Source organism: Chelonus insularis, unplaced genomic scaffold, assembly GCF_013357705.1.
Source record: "Chelonus insularis isolate UGA/USDA-ARS -01 unplaced genomic scaffold, ASM1335770v1 contig_135_pilon, whole genome shotgun sequence".
Classification (NCBI taxonomy): domain Eukaryota; kingdom Metazoa; phylum Arthropoda; class Insecta; order Hymenoptera; family Braconidae; genus Chelonus; species Chelonus insularis.
The window spans coordinates 1,377,800-1,395,214 of NW_023276376.1; the positions used below are offsets into that span (position 1 = coordinate 1,377,800).

At 29.6% G+C, this 17,415-nt stretch overlaps 5 protein-coding genes across 8 annotated transcripts in view; 2 read left to right on the top strand and 3 right to left on the bottom strand.

The window, feature by feature from the left end:
* Positions 1-686: 686 nt before the first annotated feature.
* LOC118074526 (multiple inositol polyphosphate phosphatase 1-like) lies at positions 687-3,229 on the bottom strand. The gene is made up of 6 exons (XM_035095816.1): positions 2,777-3,229; positions 2,398-2,708; positions 2,187-2,312; positions 1,977-2,121; positions 1,672-1,882; positions 687-1,594 (listed from the first exon to the last, which is right to left on the bottom strand). Exons 1-6 carry the CDS (start codon positions 2,949-2,951, stop codon positions 1,243-1,245), a joined length of 1,320 nt encoding a protein of 439 aa, XP_034951707.1. The 5' UTR covers positions 2,952-3,229; the 3' UTR covers positions 687-1,242.
* On the top strand, positions 1,427-5,040 carry LOC118074527 (lys-63-specific deubiquitinase BRCC36-like). The gene is made up of 6 exons (XM_035095817.1): positions 1,427-1,554; positions 3,190-3,668; positions 3,727-3,931; positions 4,140-4,228; positions 4,313-4,417; positions 4,479-5,040. The coding sequence occupies exons 2-6, from the start codon at positions 3,558-3,560 to the stop codon at positions 4,764-4,766; spliced, it is 798 nt and encodes a 265-aa protein (XP_034951708.1). The 5' UTR covers positions 1,427-1,554; positions 3,190-3,557; the 3' UTR covers positions 4,767-5,040.
* Positions 5,041-5,739: 699 nt separating this feature from the next.
* On the bottom strand, positions 5,740-10,340 carry ksr (kinase suppressor of ras). Its single transcript, XM_035095809.1, has 7 exons — positions 9,626-10,340; positions 9,401-9,541; positions 7,349-9,265; positions 7,134-7,267; positions 6,893-7,030; positions 6,301-6,430; positions 5,740-6,218 (listed from the first exon to the last, which is right to left on the bottom strand). The coding sequence occupies exons 1-7, from the start codon at positions 9,770-9,772 to the stop codon at positions 6,066-6,068; spliced, it is 2,760 nt and encodes a 919-aa protein (XP_034951700.1). The 5' UTR covers positions 9,773-10,340; the 3' UTR covers positions 5,740-6,065.
* A 515-nt stretch (positions 10,341-10,855) lies between these two features.
* Positions 10,856-15,487, top strand: LOC118074524 (ankyrin repeat domain-containing protein 13D). 3 transcript variants are annotated; one of them, XM_035095810.1, is made up of 9 exons: positions 10,856-11,017; positions 11,250-11,350; positions 11,939-12,074; positions 12,170-12,340; positions 12,420-12,563; positions 13,412-13,818; positions 13,926-14,205; positions 14,306-14,654; positions 14,886-15,487. In XM_035095810.1, exons 2-9 carry the CDS (start codon positions 11,252-11,254, stop codon positions 15,109-15,111), a joined length of 1,812 nt encoding a protein of 603 aa, XP_034951701.1. In that variant the 5' UTR covers positions 10,856-11,017; positions 11,250-11,251; the 3' UTR covers positions 15,112-15,487. The 3 variants fall into 3 exon arrangements, with proteins under 3 accessions (XP_034951701.1, XP_034951703.1, XP_034951702.1); XM_035095812.1 differs by lacking the exon at positions 11,250-11,350 and having other exon boundaries at positions 10,864-11,017; XM_035095811.1 differs by lacking the exon at positions 10,856-11,017 and having other exon boundaries at positions 11,047-11,350.
* mip40 (Myb-interacting protein 40) overlaps positions 15,483-17,415 on the bottom strand; it is a 60,830-nt gene continuing 58,897 nt past the window's right edge. The window contains exons 1-6 of one of the 2 annotated variants that reach the window (XM_035095818.1): positions 16,808-16,862; positions 16,649-16,718; positions 16,432-16,567; positions 15,921-16,305; positions 15,712-15,860; positions 15,483-15,636 (exon numbers count right to left, since the gene is read on the bottom strand). In XM_035095818.1, the coding sequence (XP_034951709.1) occupies positions 15,615-15,636; positions 15,712-15,860; positions 15,921-16,305; positions 16,432-16,567; positions 16,649-16,718 (762 nt within the window). In that variant the 5' untranslated portion in view covers positions 16,808-16,862 and the 3' untranslated portion in view covers positions 15,483-15,614. Of the gene's footprint in view, positions 15,637-15,711; positions 15,861-15,920; positions 16,306-16,431; positions 16,568-16,648; positions 16,719-16,807; positions 16,863-17,415 lie in introns of those variants that run through there. The other variant, XM_035095820.1, reaches the window with a different exon arrangement.

Here is a 17,415-nt window from a genome sequence, read left to right on the forward strand (position 1 = left end):
TGCATGATAACAACTAGAACTAATTTAAAAAGTTATCGTTTTTATATATCTCAATCGGATAATATAATTGTTGAATAATTATTATTGTGTACATTAAATTTTATAAAGCATTAGACTCTTTTTTCCTGTAGTCGTTTATCAACAAACTAATTATCCATGACGTTCCATTCATATAATTGTGAAAAATAAGTAAAACAACGAATGATTTTGTATAATTCGGATTATAATCGATATTTGCAAGATTAATTATTGTAATAATTTTTTCATGTAAAATATTACGTACTATAATTTATTACTTATTTTATTGATTATTTACTACATTTGACTTTCGAATGCTCAGATTTACACAAGTATGTAATTAAAGTATTATCTGTAAATAGCAAGTGGAACATGTGTAGATGCTGAGTATCATTTCTATAAAGCCTGATGGATAATAATGTGAATTCCTCAAATTCTATCTTAACTGCTTGTATTTCAACCACTATCATTCTGCTCTATTTATCATTTCATGAATGTCAATTTTGTATCTTCATTATGACAAATGTGAAATACTGATTATTTAAAGGAAAAATAGCATTTTAAATTGTTATAATAGCAAGTGATAAAGCACCAATTAAATAACTTTTTATCTACTCATCCTTATGCAAAAATAATTCCTAATTTGTTTGTGAATAAAAAATGAGTTATTTTCATAACAGAATATTTATTAAAATTTTTTTTCTTTATCATTGTTTATAAATCATTACCACATCTAAACGTTATGGTTATCATCAAATGTTCGAGTCTAACACATGTAAAGTGCTCGAAACTAATACAGCTAGTTAACGTATATTACCAAGAAGGAAACTTGCTTACTTAATTAATAGAATGTTACATCAAAATTTTACTTAATAAGCAGTTAAGTACGAATATCAAATCTCATTAAATACTATTATTTATTTAATATCTTGTAACATATGATCATCATGAACACATTAAATATAAACCTAGTTACTTCTATTTGGATATTAGATCAGTTAAATTATTACAATACATTAAATATATTTATTTCATCTTTACTTGATAAAGCTTGAAAACAGTAGAGTATTCCGTTACATTACAATATAAAATTTTTTTGGTGTTTCTGATTTTTTTACAATAATTTATAAAATGTATGGTCGTATCGAAAATAGTAATTTATTTTTCAAGTTTAATTATAATTCTAAACCTGAAAAGAGCTCATGTATCAATCACTAATTAATTTCATGAAGAACAGATGTCTTCAAAATTGCACTCTTCTTTTTTATCAGGATACATTTCTTCCATTGTATTCAAGGGACATGGAACATTCTTTGGACATCCAGGAAGATTCACAATACGTTCTTGATGCATTACAAGAATACTTGGCCCATTAGACTTGCAATTATAGGAAATGAAAGCCATGTTTGTTGCAAATGCATCAATGAGACTCGTTCGCCACTGTCTATTTTTAGACGTTCTGAATGAACTCTGTAGCAATGGTTCTGCATCCTTCGCAAGTCCCAATATACTTAAAACTTTCAGTAAAGTGCCAGAGTGAGTGAAATAAGCAGATATTTTTAATTCATCATTCGATCTAGTAAATTATATAGTATATTTATTGAATTTGTTGATATTAATGAACAACAAGTAGAATAAGTTTATCAAACTTACTTGAAAAAATCGAACATATCTCTTAAGGCTGGACACGCTTGTTCACTCGTCAATGCAAATCCATATCCATCTATCCAGTAATATTTCAAATCATCAACAAATTCCATAACTTCAAAAGCTTCTGGAGATAAAATATGACACCACGGTGATTTAGTTTGTTCATTCCAAGCCGTTTCGAATGAACACATGGATCTCATCAATTTAATATCATCTGATTGGATGAGAATATTGAAAACATAAATTCACACGATTGGTTCGACAGATTGATCTATAAAAAATCATTCAAATATTCACATTTTTCTTACCAAAGTCGACGTTAAAACCCAAACGCTGTGACATATTTTCTAACATTGTTTTCATTGTGGCACTTTGTTTAAATTCCTCAAGTTCTCGTAAAGCTTGAGGATTTTTTTTTACATTCTTCAACCATTTATCACATGCTTTGTAAAACTAGTAAATAAAATGAAATTAAAATATGAATAATTTATTGTTCGATTGTACATTTAAAAACTCACTCGAAGTATTGGATCTTTTTCTTCTGGCTCAGGAAAGTAAATTTGATCACTTTGACGTTTTCCAAATAATCCAATAGTAAAATATTTAGCACTTTGATTTGTTCTTTGACTAGCAGTAAATTTAAACTAATAAATCCATATAAAAGTATTTATAAATACAAATTTGAAATCAAATAACACTGTATTTTTATAAATAGATAAATAATTATACCTTATATGTTGAATTTTTATATTTTTCTGGTAATAATTTAGGAAATCTTGATTGATAACGTTCTGCCAATCCAATCAATTCATTTTTTCCTTCATTTGCTAAGATCATCGCTTGATCTTCTTGTATATTTAAGTTCCAATCAATTAGATTTTTCAATTGTTTCTCATTTAAAAAACATTCTTTAAATTTACAATTGTCTAGTATTTTTTGTTTTAGTGCAGGGAGTTTATTATTGATTTCTTCAATAATTTTTTTACTTGGGAAACGTGTTCCATGCCTTATAAGAAACCATATTTTTTGAGCTTCACAATCTGTCGAAAAAAATTATAATATTAAGTTATTAAGAATTAATTTATAAATAAAAAAATGAATCATTTACCTGGAATTGATATCTCAGTATCATTGTAATTAGCTATATATCTGTAAGGCACAATCGTAGCAAATTTACATTTAAAATTGTCAGGATTATCTATGCAGTTAATACTTTCTAAAGTTACTACAAATGATTTATTTACAAAGAAATATAAAACTGTAAATAATAACAAATAGTTCATTATGATATTTAATTTTTACAGTCTAATTTGTTTGTTGATCATTGAACATATACAAATATATGATTCGCAAAAAATGAATTATACACGTTTTTTTGTCATATGAAAGATGTCATTCGTAGTAAATATCAGTATTAAAATTGCACACAACTATGATGAAAAAAAATGTTTTAATTAATATTTGAGTAGTCTAAATGTGATATGTATATAAACAAACTTTTCATAAAAAGTATCATTATAGCAACCATACTTTCGATGTTTCGGAGCATGACATGATGGAAATCTGCGCTTGCGTTTGACGAAAAGAACCGAAGATAATCGAGGCAATCCGAAAATTCGCATATCAAGAGTTTGGTTATATTTTACATTAAATAACAATGTTAAATTCTAAATAAATTGTTGAATAAATAAAATCAAATAACAAACTAAGCTTACATATTCAACTATTTTCTTAAATGATTATTGAAAAGATTTGTTCATTGTTAAAGATAATGTTCTACGCTCCTTAATAATTATTTGTGGAAATGTTAAAGCGTTTAATATCAAAATTGTCAACAAAATTGAATTAAACTATATTTTTGATATTTCTCATACATAATTGATATTAAAATGAATGGTCCATTAAAAAAAGTTGAATTACAGGCAGACGTCTACATGACATGCTTTCAGCATGCATTATCAACAGAAAATTTTGAAGTTATGGGATTACTTATTGGTAATGTAAGTGTTTACAATGTTTTTAAATAAGCAGTTGTTAATTTTATTTGCATATATTTAGCTCGAAGATGGAATTGCTAGAATATCAGCAGTTATAATACTTCGTCGTTTGGATAAAAAAAAAGACAGGGTTGAAATTTCATCAGAACAGCTGTTAAAAGCTGCAGCTGAAGCTGAACGACTTGCTGCTGAACTGAAACGACCTATGAGAGTTCTTGGGTGGTATCATTCTCATCCTCATATCACTGTTTTTCCATCACATGTTGGTGGGTATTTAAATTATTTATTGAACATTTAAATGATGTAAAAGTTGTATATATTGGTTACCTAGTAATTTAATATAAATTTAGCTTGAATTGATGTCAATACATGCAATATTAAAAACAAATGATTTTAGTATTTTTGACACAAGTATCAAATACGTAAAAATTAATAATTTTCTAATCGTTTTTAACATAAACTATTAATATTCAGATGTCAGAACACAAGATGCTTATCAAATGATGGATCCTGGCTTTGTGGGACTTATATTTTCTGTCTTTTCGGAGTGTAAAGAAACAAAAGTAAGATATCAATTATAGAATTTACAAGTGTCTAATACATCAAAATAAATTAAAACGAAAATTTACGTCATTTATGTTGGATAGGGTCAAGAAAGTGTTTTGATTTGCTTCCAATCTCGTAATGGCGATGTTATAGAAATTCCTTTGGAAATCGTCAGGACTGATAAGATAGCAGAAACATGTCTATCTGTAAGTTACTTATCAATTATCAATTTGAATGAAATATTAACAAATTATATTTATAATTTAGACGATGAAGGAGCTTCCTAGAATTCTTATTCAAGAGGAAGAAGAAGTTGCAGAACCTTGTCAAAATAATTCCAATATTTTCGCATACATTCATAATCATGCAGTGCGCACACGCGCGCTTGTTCATATAGGTGATATTATTGTAAAACCGTTGATAAAAATATTTGAGCAGCGACTAGAAACGGATAAAATTCGTAAAAGTTACTGGCAACAACAAATATTAGAATTAAAAAAAGAACTGGCAGAGACAAATCAGTATATTCTTCAAGCTGAAAATCGAAGTGATTAAAAAGGTATTTTTTATTAGATAATTAGAAATCTATTCTTACGGTTAAGAAAAAGATTTTATATAAAAATGAAAAGAATAAATGATTAATATTGAAATTATTATTGAGTTGAAATAAAGAAACAAGATGCGTTTTAAAGAGAGAAAAAAGTATATTATATTTATGGTATTATCAGAAAGCATTTTGTAGAGATCCAAGATTTTATAGACTGTAACAAAGATATATGTAATTATTTATTGAACACGAATTAATAAATAGTTAATTGCATATAACCAATACCATTGTTGTAAGACAATTTAACAATAATAAATATAATTATATTATAGTCTTGTATAATCTTCACATGTATGCTTTTTCCACATTTATTTTTGTTCATTTTTGTCATATTTTTCAACATACAATATACATATCTCGTAAATACGCCAAAATAAAGCAAGTGAAGATGATAAAATTGATATTTTTTGATGAAAACAATTTTTTTATGATTATTTGAATGATTGAACTATTTACTATTGATTTTTCTTTGTATATGTATAATTTTAGCATTGAAAAATGTAGCATCAAGATGTTTATGTACACATTTTTACATTTTTATAGTTTCTTTATCATTAATAGAAACATCATGATTTTTTAATATTAATGAGAATATATGTGTGAAGAGTAAGTACTTAAATCTAATTGTTAATAAGGAAAATTGATTTAATCATTTTCCAGGAGTATAACAAGAAGTGCAATATGACTAGTATATCTTTATCATTTGTTTCTTTTATTTTTATCAAGACAAAATTAAAATAACATTGAATTATTCGATCAAGATTTTTTAAAGTATATTTATATATAACATGTAATACTCTCATTGAATACTCCGTTAGCATTTAAATCATTTTCAATTTTTTTTTGTATTTCTATATTTATACTTACAAGACGAACTTTTAAATTAAGGCAAACAATTAGTTAACAAAGAGAACAATGGAGTAAGAATGATGAAATAAAATTTAATGACTATTTTCAATAGAACGATTGGAGTAATCAATCGTTCACGTCAACGTAAGTCGTCAAACAATTACATCTCATTTATATACAAAGGTAATAATAACAATAGCAATGATAATGACACTAACATTGACAACAGTAATAATAATTTCAAGAAATTTGTTGAATTATTCTTTACTTAATAATAGAGTTGTGGGAATGTGAAACTATCATAAAACGTAATATTAATTAGAGTCACATTCCGAGGTACTTATTAATGAATTATTTACAGTCAATTCAATTTCGATTAAACTGTAGTAAGTTTTTGTTTAAAACACTGATTCTGCAGAACGCGAAAGGTGGATAGGGTGAGAAGGGCTACGAGCTAATCTTTTTCGAGGCAGCTTTTGCAGCATCGTCAGAAGTTTAGAAAAATCTGGTCGTTTTTCTTCATGATACGACCAACAGTGCATAAGAATATCCTATAAATAATTTTATTATTAGTTTAACTTATTATTCATTAAATTAATGTCTTTTATTGATGTTTTGATCTTTTTTGTTTACCTTGACCTCCCGAGAGGCCTGCAAGTTGGCTAGTGTTTGCTTCATTCCTTTACCAACTTGCCATATTATCGCTTCAGGTGGTTGTCCTTTAAATGGCCATTCACCACAAAGTAATTCGTACCACACCGTTCTAATATTATAAAATAAAAATAAAAAAATATTATAGATATTTATATATTGATGAAAAAAATTTGAAAGATTAATCAATAATATATATTATCATTAATCATCACATAAAAATATATAGTAAGTTAGAATAGAAAGTAATAGTAATAAATAATAAATGGAAAATATATAAATTTCATGTGACATATTGATTTAATAAAATAAACAGTAGACAAACTTATCTAGATAATAATACATTCAATATTTATTTTTATTGAGGAGAAATGAAAATTAATGGTAATTATAAGCACGTGGGGTGTGGATTGCCTTTTGCTATCTAAAGGGTAAGAAAAAGGAGAATACAGCCTTGACATATAGCAACCTTGCTCGTGTCAAGATCACTACCCATAATAAGATGATTATGGATAAAAAAAACTTTCAAGATGAGTTGTCTACTAGGTTATAAAAATCATTTAATTAAACTTACCCAAAGGCATAAATATCAGAGGCTTCCGTGAATGACAGCTCCTCCTGATCTCTTGTTTGCTGTGGTCGTAACTTTCGGACTATTTCTGGTGCTAAATAACATAGCCAACCAGGTGGAATACTTAGACCGTGACTTTTCCTATTGATAAATAGAAAACAATAAATTTTAAAACTTAATAAATTTAAAAATATCCTTTTTTAATGATTTATTTATTACAATTAATATAAAAAGTCAAACCTACCTGTTTCCATAGCAAAGTTTCGTAACACTGAATAATCCAAAATCTGTAATAACAACTTTTCCAGTTTCTAAAAAAATATTTTTGCTCTTGAGATCTTTGTGAACTATTCCACGAGCATGAAGATAACCCATTCCCTAAAAAATTTTTATTTGTCTATTAATTATTTTTTTATTTTATTAAAATGCATTCAGTAAAAAAATGAATAAAAAACAAACCTGAGATATCTGTTGAGCGATAATAGTAGTTTTGTTCATATTAAATTTATCCTTTCTGAGATGGATGTGGGTGTAAAGAGTCATACCTTTGCTCATACTCGTAACAATTGCTAAACGAGGAGGTTTCATACAAGCACCCATAAAAAGAACAAGATTTTCATGTCTTGTTTTTCGGAATGTTGCCACCTCCAATTTGAATGCTTCAAGAGTCTTGTCATCATCAGAATAATAATCCATATTGAGTACTTTAATAGCTACATCTCCATGCCATTGGCCTCTATATACAGTTCCAAATCTACCAGTACCAATTGGTTCGCCAATTTTCAATTCATCATAAGGGATTTCCCATTCCCTGATTGATAAACTATTTTGACGTGGCCAACGGCTTTCTCCAGGTTCTCCATCTGACACTTGAGAATCTTGAGAATCAACTCGAACTGGTGTTCTTTCGGAATCCGTACTTGCGCTGCCCGAAATACTAAGAGTTTTATCACTGTCATTAGACATCGTGGTACTTTCTAATCGATTATTATGGTCAATCATCACGGCTTTATCATTAAGCGTAACATCAGGAAAGTGAAATTGTTGTTTAATTAGTAGTTGATGAGGAGTTTGATTGGTATTAACTGGTAGTAATGCTGGACTAGAAGGAGTCGAGCTGTTACAGCTTGAGGTATTTGAACTGGATTCAGCACCTGCGAAAGGCGGGTTATCAGTCAGCATGTGAGTGCGTGAAACGTGTGGGTGTGATTGCTTGCGGTCTCTTCGGTTATTCAGGCTTGGAATATTCGATGAATGATGATTTGGTGATACGATACCAGACTTGTTGAGAATTGGTGACGCATTTGCCAATCCTTCAGCCACTAACGTTCTTTTGAATTCGTCAATCAGCTCCTGAGGTAAACCACAAGAAGGTGGAACTTTAGATTCACAATCTCTGTGACATTTATATTTGCACTCTTTACATTTAAGTCCCATGAACATCTGTTTATCGCAATAATCACACGTTGTCATCATTTTGAAGGTTTTAGTAAATCGATGAGCAATAATATGACCCATACCACGAGATACTGTTGGTGTCCTAGGTGATTTTGGCACTTGAAGACTCGTCACTGTGCCTTTATAACCACTATCATCACTTTCAGCACTTGAGTACGGTGGTGACTTTAATGGACTATTTGAACTGATCAAACTATCACTAGTTATGTTAGCACTACTGCTAGATCCTGACTCTCCTGGTAAACGCATACGTCTTTGATAATCAATTCCACTGCTACAACTTGAGTTAGTGTCGCCATTTTCCAGTCTAGTGGCCAATTGAGATTCGTGAGACTTTGACTTAGTGAGTGGGAAAACTTCTGGTTGAGATCCAGAGGTTTGTAGACCAGTTTGATGTTTTTTATTTGGTGGTGGTGTCGTTGGAAATTTAACTGAAGCTTTTATTTGCTTGGTAAGTATTGGCGTAGAAGGTGGACTACTAGATATACAATTTGTTGAAGAAGCTGAACCTAATATTTCTCTATTGACGTCGTTGTTATTGATATTATTGTGATTGCGATTACCATTGTTATTATTATTACTGATATTATGACTACTATAGTTGTTATTGTGATGATAAATGGAAATACTATCTTCAGATGGCACAGAGCTGCGAGCATTTCGTGAACGTAAAAGACGTGGTGAAGGACCACTTCGAAGATGATGCCTATCCCAAGAATCCCAATATAAATTCATTTCACTATTATCTTTATCACCTTGTAAAAGAACGTCTATGTAGCGTCGAAGATTGTGTAATGCTCGACACAATCTTCGAAGTTCTTCTTCATGTCGAGAATTATTTTCATCCAATATACTGCTCAATTCTCGTTCTGATTTTTCTTTTAATGCCTCTAAAGTATGAGCTTTGGCGCAAACAATCTAAAACAAATGATTATATTAAATTTATAGGGTACTTAATCATCACTCATGAATATTTATAATTATTCGAGTCCAACTCATGGATTGATCTAAAAAAGCGGGGATAATAATGTCAATGTAAATTTATATATTTACACGAATAGATTCTGGAGTAAGTCCTACAACACGTAGCCATTGAGGTAATGAAGGATATTGTCGCATTTCAGGAGGAAGCGAATCCACTGCGAGTTTGGCCTTGGTTACCAGTTGTTTGGAATAGAGCTTGATGAGTTTACCCTGATAGAAAAATAAATAATTATGATAAAATAATCAAAGTCATCGCTAGAAATAGAGATATTTCATAAATAAGGAAGAACTGACCTCTAAAGTGCGAATTTCTTGTTGGGTAAGCTCTGCACTTGTAGAGCATTTCGTTCTAAGACCTTCAAGCCTTTCAGCCGAGATGTCAATCATAGATTGAACAACATATAATGCTCGACGAATTTCCACATCCTCACTGTCCGCCATCGTCAGCTTGCCTGGCCTTAATTCAGGCAACTTTGCACTTCTACTTACTTTATTGACATTATTATGTACACCCGTAATAAGGGGTTCCCGTCTTTGCGATTGTTTTATCGCTCGATATTACAAGTAATCAAACCACTTATCAACATTGACAACCATCTTGGCGGTCTAATCAGTGACGTCAAGTGATCAGCAAATGATTTTGCCGTGATTTTATCCACACCGATCTGTCACTTGTTTTTCGACTGTTCATAAGTCCGTTTTTACGGTGTTTTTGATCTTATGCTAGATCTACGCCGTCAACGCATTTATATTTATATATATGTATGTGTATGCTTGAAATGTATCCACACATGATGATTCATTGTCAGTGTGAGGAACGCCGGCACATATGATTAAAGACCTAACCTAACTTGTCAAATTTGAAGTCGGAAAATAAACACTTTTCTTTAGATTTAGACAATTAATTTACACTTGACAGCTGATGCTATTTTTTCTAACATTACTGTTAAATCCATTAAAAAAATCCTCCACAATATATTGATTTTATTATTATGTTAATTTTGGAGTAAGTTATGAACAATTGAAGTTGATATTATTATAAATTATTTTTTAGGGGTTTTCCAATTTTTGAAGACGTGTTTTTGATTTTTATTAATTTTCAAAATGTTTGTAAGCAATTGTATCTTTGTAAAGAATAAATTTAATAACAATTATTTTATCAATAAAAAACAAACTTTTTTTACTCCAAAAAAGATCAACTTTACTCCAACTTACATTCAGGCATGAAAAATTCATAACAAATTACAGAAAACTAATAAATTTATAGAATAAAACAAATCAATTGCCACTTGTTTTTTCAGTAATGTACACCATAAGTTTACATTACTCTTTTAATATAACCTCCAAACATTCATATCAGTCTCAATTGCTTTAATTTTTGATTAAATTAAACAGTTTACTATTTTACAAACATTACATTAAATTACTCAAATAACTTATATTATTTTTTAATCTACTATAATTCAAATATTGGTCTGTTATCGAAATCCATACAAAGACAATTTTCATACCAGCTCACATACATACACTGATGACATATGGCGTGACCGTAGTCAAAGTGAACCACAGTACGAATTGCTCTTCATGTAAGTTTTTTATCGAGTAGGCTTAGATATTACGCCACTCTTATACTTCCTCGTGACAAGCAATCATAAAGCAGCAAAAAGTGATATACAGTCAATTCAAGTATGTACATCAAATTTAGTATGATAAATTTTAATTATTGTTTGACATTTTTGTGTCTTATATTCAACTGTGAAACTTTTTAACATACTTTCAACACCGATACATATGTTGTTACATTATTTTAATTGTAACATCGGATAATAACATTAATACAAATATTTATAAGAATAATAAAAATAATCAACAACGCAATTGTTACTGAGTGAGCAAACTTCTGGAAATAATTTTACAGAAATGGTGCACATTGATAAAATAAAAGAGATTTATCCTTTACACTGGCTGGTGTGGAACAATGATTATCTCGAACTTGACAGAACTTTGTCAAGCAATCAGGTGAATTCCTTATCTTAATAATATTTGCTTCGATATTATTAACCTTCAATTCACCTCATCATCTTGTTTACATTTATAATACATATACCATTAATAGATTCTTGAAAAATTTTATTTTCTACAAGTAAAATTTGTAATAACTGAATACGTTTAATCAATTAATTTAACCTGTTTGACAAGTCATTATTTTACCGCCTTATATCGTTTATTTTTAGATCAGTTGGTTCTAAATAACAAACGATGATTACATCGTGTTATTATTATTATTTTCATCGAGTATTGATACAATATAAAAATGGCATGGTGATATAGGTAGAAGAATAACATATATTAATTAGTCATATTTGATCGAAAATTGTTTTATTTTTTTTTTTAAATAACTAGGACTAGGATTCGGAAGCCACACATAACGTAGAGACGAAGCCACAAAACTTGAATTGTAATTTAAGTGTTCTGCTTAGCATTAAATATAATATATTTTTTTCTATGTTAAAGAGGATATGTATGCCGCATTCAATATTAACTTGTCAGTCCATTATTTTATTAAAATTTGACTTATCAATAATTCTTATTGTTTACTTATTCTAGCATGACAAAGAAAAACAGGACTGTAGAGGAAGAACTCCTCTTATGTTGGCGGTAACACTGGGTCATAAAGAATCTGTAGAAATCCTTCTTCACCACGAAGCTAATGTTTATGCAGAAAATACACAGGGATGGAGCGGTAAATAAATTTAATTAATATTCTTAGAATTTTTCCTGACTCGGTGTCAGAAATTTAAATAGAATAATATTGATATTTATAATGAAAAATTCCAGTGGTCCAAGAAGCAGCGGGGACTGGTAACGCTGAAATACTCGAAATGGTTTTAACTCGTCGAGATTACCAAAGATATTGCAATCGTGTTGATGGTATTCCTGAATTACTTCATAAATTAAAACAAGCACCAGATTTTTATGTAGAAATGAAATGGGAGTTTACTAGTTGGGGTAATTTTTAAAAAAATTCATGTTACTAAGTATAATACTGTGTTAAAACATTTCTTATTAACTATTAATCAATTTCTAGTTCCTTTGGCATCACGAATGTGTCCAAGTGATACATACAAAGTCTACAAACAAGGAAGTAATGTTAGAATTGATACAACCCTATTAGGGTTTGATCAAGCTAGTTGGCAAAGGGGCAATCTTAGTTATATATTCAAAGGTCAAAGTAAGTAAGAAGTATTTATTTAATTTTGATTAATTGTTTGAAATTTTTATGTGGTCATTTGAATTTTATTCTTTCCATTTTTATTCTCTAAGTCTCTTTTCTTCCTGGTTTTATTCTTGTTTTTTCTCTTATTATTTTGTTTGCTTACTTAATTGAATTGAATGGAAGATACGCAAAATACACCTCCTATAACTGTCAAGTGTGATCGCAGTTATGTTTGGCGCATGGTTGGTGAAACTGCAGGTGATCATTTTATGTATCAGGCAGTTATTTTATTCTATTATTAATAAGAATGCAGCTTTATTTTTAGCCTTTGGATGTTTTTATTCGGATTAAGTAAACCAAAGATGACTTTAGTGTTCAAATATTCAAGTAATGTCATTAAAAATTATTACTGTTGTATGATGATGCTATAGGCTTAGTCATAATTACTAGCACATATCAATATTTTATTCGATTCAAAATAGTGTAAGCTTTTGCGTTACAACTATTTAGGCATCAGAATGATTTTTTTTTTTAGTTATAAAGAATAAATGAGTTTGCTATTAATAATAGTACCTATATATGCATAAGATGGGATCGTTCTATTTGCAATAATTGCTAAAATATTAGTTTGCAACACGTAACTATAAACATTACTCATTGTAACATGCTAATATAAACTAATCATAGTTAAAAAAGTTATTTTTAAGAAAAAATAATTTTCTATTTGAAAAAAATTAGCAAGTAATATTGAATTCAATTTTATGGTTTTAAAACACAGTAGTTTCGTTCCATTTATTTCAAAAGAAATGATGACTAAATTAGTAATCTTTATTAAAATAAATAAAAATAATGTTTGTTTTTAGATGATGGTGCAACAATGATGGAAGTAGATCACGAAACCCGCGAAGTGTATGTAGATCATATGAAACTAATTGAAGACGGAAATGTTCAGTTAATGGCTCCATCAGAAAAAGCAATAATGGCCAGACTTTCCAATCCAATTGTCACAACCTATGTTGATACGGACAAAATAAGCTTTGAAAGAAACAAAGCTGGTATTTGGGGCTGGAGGTCAGATAAGTGTGAAGTAGTCAATGGCCATGAATGCAAAGTTTTCAGTGCTAGTAATGTAGAATTGATAACAAAAACTAGAATTGAACATTTGTCTGAAGCAGATAAACTACGTGCTAGAACACCTCGTACACCACTTCAATCATTTTTAGGAATTGCGGAACAACAACAAGAAGAAGCTTGTGGTGCTACATGTAGTGTGAGTAATAAGAAACCATAATCTATTTTAAGTCTAGTAGTTTTTAAAATTATTTTTAATTAATCAATAGTTGATTGATACATTTTTTGTTACTCTATTATATTTAGCAAGAGTTTAGTAATGTTGGGAATCCATCAAATATTACTCCTGAAGAGTACTTTGATGCCGATGTAAACCTTAATGGCCGTGACATTGGTAGACCAAAAGAAGTTAATACAAAAATTCAAAAATTCCGTGCAACTTTATGGCTTTCGGAAGAATATCCTCTAAGTCTTCAAGAACAAATCATGCCTATTGTCGATCTAATGGCTATCTCTAGTACACATTTTGCTAAACTTAAAAACTTTATTCAAATGCTACTGCCTTCCGGTTTCCCAGTCAAAATAGGTAATTTCTTTTATTTCAAATGAATTTTTTAAAATATAATTAACCACTTTTAAATTAAAATTAAAAAACAAAACTAAAAGGATGAATTCTCGTCTTACAGAAATTCCACTTTTCCATGTACTCAATGCAAGAATAACATTCGGAAATATATTTGGACTGGACCAAGATGTACCTCACGTACAAAGAATTAATGAAGGAAACCGAGTTACGTGTGTTGTTGACGATATTTGTTTTGAAGCACCACTTGGTTACTCAAGACTTGGTACACTCGACCGAACACAGTTCAGTATTGAAGAAGAAGACGACTTGCTACAATTTGCTATCCAACAAAGTCTTTTAGAAGCTGGTAGTGAAAAAGATGAAGTTGATATATGGGAGGCCTTGAGAGCACAAAAGCCTTCGCGTCCAACTACACCAAATATGACGGAAGAAGAGAGAGAAAATCAAAGGTAAATCATTTTTCTTGCGTAGTTACATTTTTTTTTTACATGTCTTCAATAAAAATTTTGCCGTTTGTTTTACTTTTGCATGGTTTCTTTCAAATTTTACATATTCAGCCAGGTGGGTCGTGGTTATGTTCATTTTTTCTTTTTTCTCATTAAAAATTCAGTTTTCTTCGCCAAATACATTTCACAGAAAAAAATTATTCAGGGATTAGTATTTATAATTTATTTATTTAGGAGACTTCAAGAGAATCTGGAGTTATGTAGTTTAATGATGGAAGCTATGACGGATCATAAAAAAAATAGTGAACCACCAAATAATGATGGATTCGATGATTGGGCTGAACAAATAGCTTTGGCATTGAGACTCTCAAAGCAGCATTTATTAGAAGAAGAGCAGCAACGATTACTTGAAGAAGAAACTCTACGACAAGTACTGGAGCTTTCACTTACGGAGAAGTGAAATTTTAAAACTTTTTTCCTGGACGTCAAACTGATTTTTTCGATGCATATATAAAAACGCATCACGAGAAAAAAAAATCTTAAACACTGTTTTATATTACCAATCTAGTGTGAACTTATTATACCAGGTCAATCAAAAGTATCGACATAAAATAAGTAGTTTAGGAAAATAAAATGACTATTCATTTCTCAAACATTTTATATAAATGGAGGATGAAGTATCCGTAATAGAAAATGAAAGCAAAATTCTTAATAATTTCAGTGCTTCAAAGCAAAATGACATCTATATGTGCATTCTAATAAATTGAAAGTACATTAATATAAGTTACTGCAATGTCAATAACTGATTTTAAATGATTAAAACTCTTTATTTCAAAGATTGTAATTTATTTAATTATATTTTATAAATATTGTCAATTAATTGAAAGTATTTTAGTGAGATATACAACTTGAGAATATTAATAAGTTATTTATCAACGTTATTCTGAAGATAATCAATTAATCCTATTCAAACTCTGTCTGAGCCCTACAAAATAATTTTAAATTAAATTTGGATATTTTTCAAGAATAAGAAAGTTCGGTAAGAGAATGAAATACAAACCTTTTAAATATGGTACTTAAAATATTTGCACTTTGATAAAACCGTTTCTCATTTTTTTGTGCTTGTAGATGCCACTTACGACGTACTGCTGACCAATGTGCTCTGTGGCTCTTCATCAAAGCATCTCGAGATTTCAAAACTTGTCCTTCCTGTGATAATATTTTAATTAAGTCCTATTAAATTTTATAATAAAACATTGCCGTACTTACATAGTTAAGATCAAGCTTATCTTTCGGTTGTGGAATTGGTGATGGGATTCTATTCCGTGGGAAAACTTCTTCCCGTGGTAAAGGTGTTGGAAGGCAATAAACGTCTCTCAATTCTCCACTAGAATCTTCGAGCATGTTATCAGTATGAACTTCATTGACTATTTCGGGACTAGGAGTCCGAATTTTCGGTACTAGATTAGGATTTCTGGGTTGATTGGCTAGCCACGCTCGACAGATTGGATAGAGAGGCGTGTCTTCACGAAACTGTGCTAAATCTACACTTCGATCGAACAGTTTCATTACATAGGTGTGATGAAACAATTGATCTGCGGGCAATTGTTTACGACGTCGGATCTTTCTTGGAGGTGGTACAATCGGTTTAGACCTAAAATTAAGAAGTTATGATAATATTATTTGAATTTAAAAAAATCTATTTAGAGCAATTTGATTAATGGCGGTATATTAACTGACAAAGATATGATATAAAATCATTTATTAAACGTTTACTTACGTTTTTTTCGGTTGTTGTTTAGAATCGTGAGAACTATCTTCTCCAGAATCTGCTGATGAACCCTCATCACTTTGCCTCAAAAGTTCTCTAAGTGCTCCTTTCAGACGATCACGAGCAACTGAAACCTCATTATCCACTAAAAATATAGAATAAAATATATGAATAAAAGTTTTATAATTATTATTAAAAAGAAAAGTGATAATAAAAATGATATTACTAATTTCATCTTTGACTTCAACTTTGATTCGATTGGTTGAAGAACTTTGTAGAGATCGTTTTTTACCCATCTGTAAAAATGAATAAAATTAATAAATTTACTACCGATAATAAAATTTAAAAAAAAAACAATTTATATTAATAATTTGTTTATTATTACTTTTGATTGTTTGTCAATGCGATCAATGCGTTTATAGGTTAGAACAGATGTAAACAAAAACGTTCGGAAATGAACTACTGCTGCCGCAGACGATTTTGATTGAGTCGAATACATTTACCGACAGTCAGTAAGTTTTTAAATAAATACACAAGAGGGAAATATGTTTAAATTTGAAAATCTCAAATAACCGTCAACACAAATGGATTTTGTATTGTTAACATTATTCCTTGAGTTCAAAAAACTATTTGTTCTAAAAAAAAAAGAGTTTTATAAAGTAACAAAAGTAATTAATTTAATTTTCTCCCATCATTGCATCAACAATGAATAAATATATCATAGTTTATATTCAAATCGTTATCAATAGTAATTTTCGGCGCACACTGTTTGTGTACCAATAAAAATATAGAATTGAAAATGCAGAATCCATCCGACGGAATATGATACATAATCAAGCAGCAACTTCTAGAGAACTCTCTCTATGTTCATGTTCTATTAATGTACATAGAGGCGCGAGTGTTGCTAGTTTTCAACCCCTGAGATTCATCTCTGGACTTCAACCCTCTCAGCTTGATATTCTCACATTTCTACATGTGCTAAGTGAGAGAGAG

What these genes read in the sequence shown, in the direction of transcription:
- LOC118074526 (XM_035095816.1), bottom strand. Translation starts at nt 2,951, where the DNA reads ATGAACTATTTGTTATTATTTACAGTTTTATATTTCTTTGTAAATAAA. An exon ending in ATAAAAATTCAACATATAAG is followed by an intron (nt 2,313 to 2,397) that starts GTATAATTATTT and finishes TGGATTTATTAG; the next exon opens with TTTAAATTTACTGCTAGTCA. An exon ending in GATATGTTCGATTTTTTCAA is followed by an intron (nt 1,595 to 1,671) that starts GTAAGTTTGATA and finishes ATAATTTACTAG; the next exon opens with ATCGAATGATGAATTAAAAA.
- LOC118074524 (XM_035095810.1), top strand. Translation starts at nt 11,252, where the DNA reads ATGGTGCACATTGATAAAATAAAAGAGATTTATCCTTTACACTGGCTG. An exon ending in GAACTTTGTCAAGCAATCAG is followed by an intron (nt 11,351 to 11,938) that starts GTGAATTCCTTA and finishes TACTTATTCTAG; the next exon opens with CATGACAAAGAAAAACAGGA. An exon ending in AAATACACAGGGATGGAGCG is followed by an intron (nt 12,075 to 12,169) that starts GTAAATAAATTT and finishes GAAAAATTCCAG; the next exon opens with TGGTCCAAGAAGCAGCGGGG.
- ksr (XM_035095809.1), bottom strand. Translation starts at nt 9,772, where the DNA reads ATGGCGGACAGTGAGGATGTGGAAATTCGTCGAGCATTATATGTTGTT. An exon ending in TCGCTCAACAGATATCTCAG is followed by an intron (nt 7,268 to 7,348) that starts GTTTGTTTTTTA and finishes AAAATTTTTTAG; the next exon opens with GGAATGGGTTATCTTCATGC. An exon ending in TCTGATATTTATGCCTTTGG is followed by an intron (nt 6,431 to 6,892) that starts GTAAGTTTAATT and finishes TTATAATATTAG; the next exon opens with AACGGTGTGGTACGAATTAC.
- LOC118074527 (XM_035095817.1), top strand. Translation starts at nt 3,558, where the DNA reads ATGAATGGTCCATTAAAAAAAGTTGAATTACAGGCAGACGTCTACATG. An exon ending in TGTTTTTCCATCACATGTTG is followed by an intron (nt 3,932 to 4,139) that starts GTGGGTATTTAA and finishes ATTAATATTCAG; the next exon opens with ATGTCAGAACACAAGATGCT. An exon ending in CGGAGTGTAAAGAAACAAAA is followed by an intron (nt 4,229 to 4,312) that starts GTAAGATATCAA and finishes TATGTTGGATAG; the next exon opens with GGTCAAGAAAGTGTTTTGAT.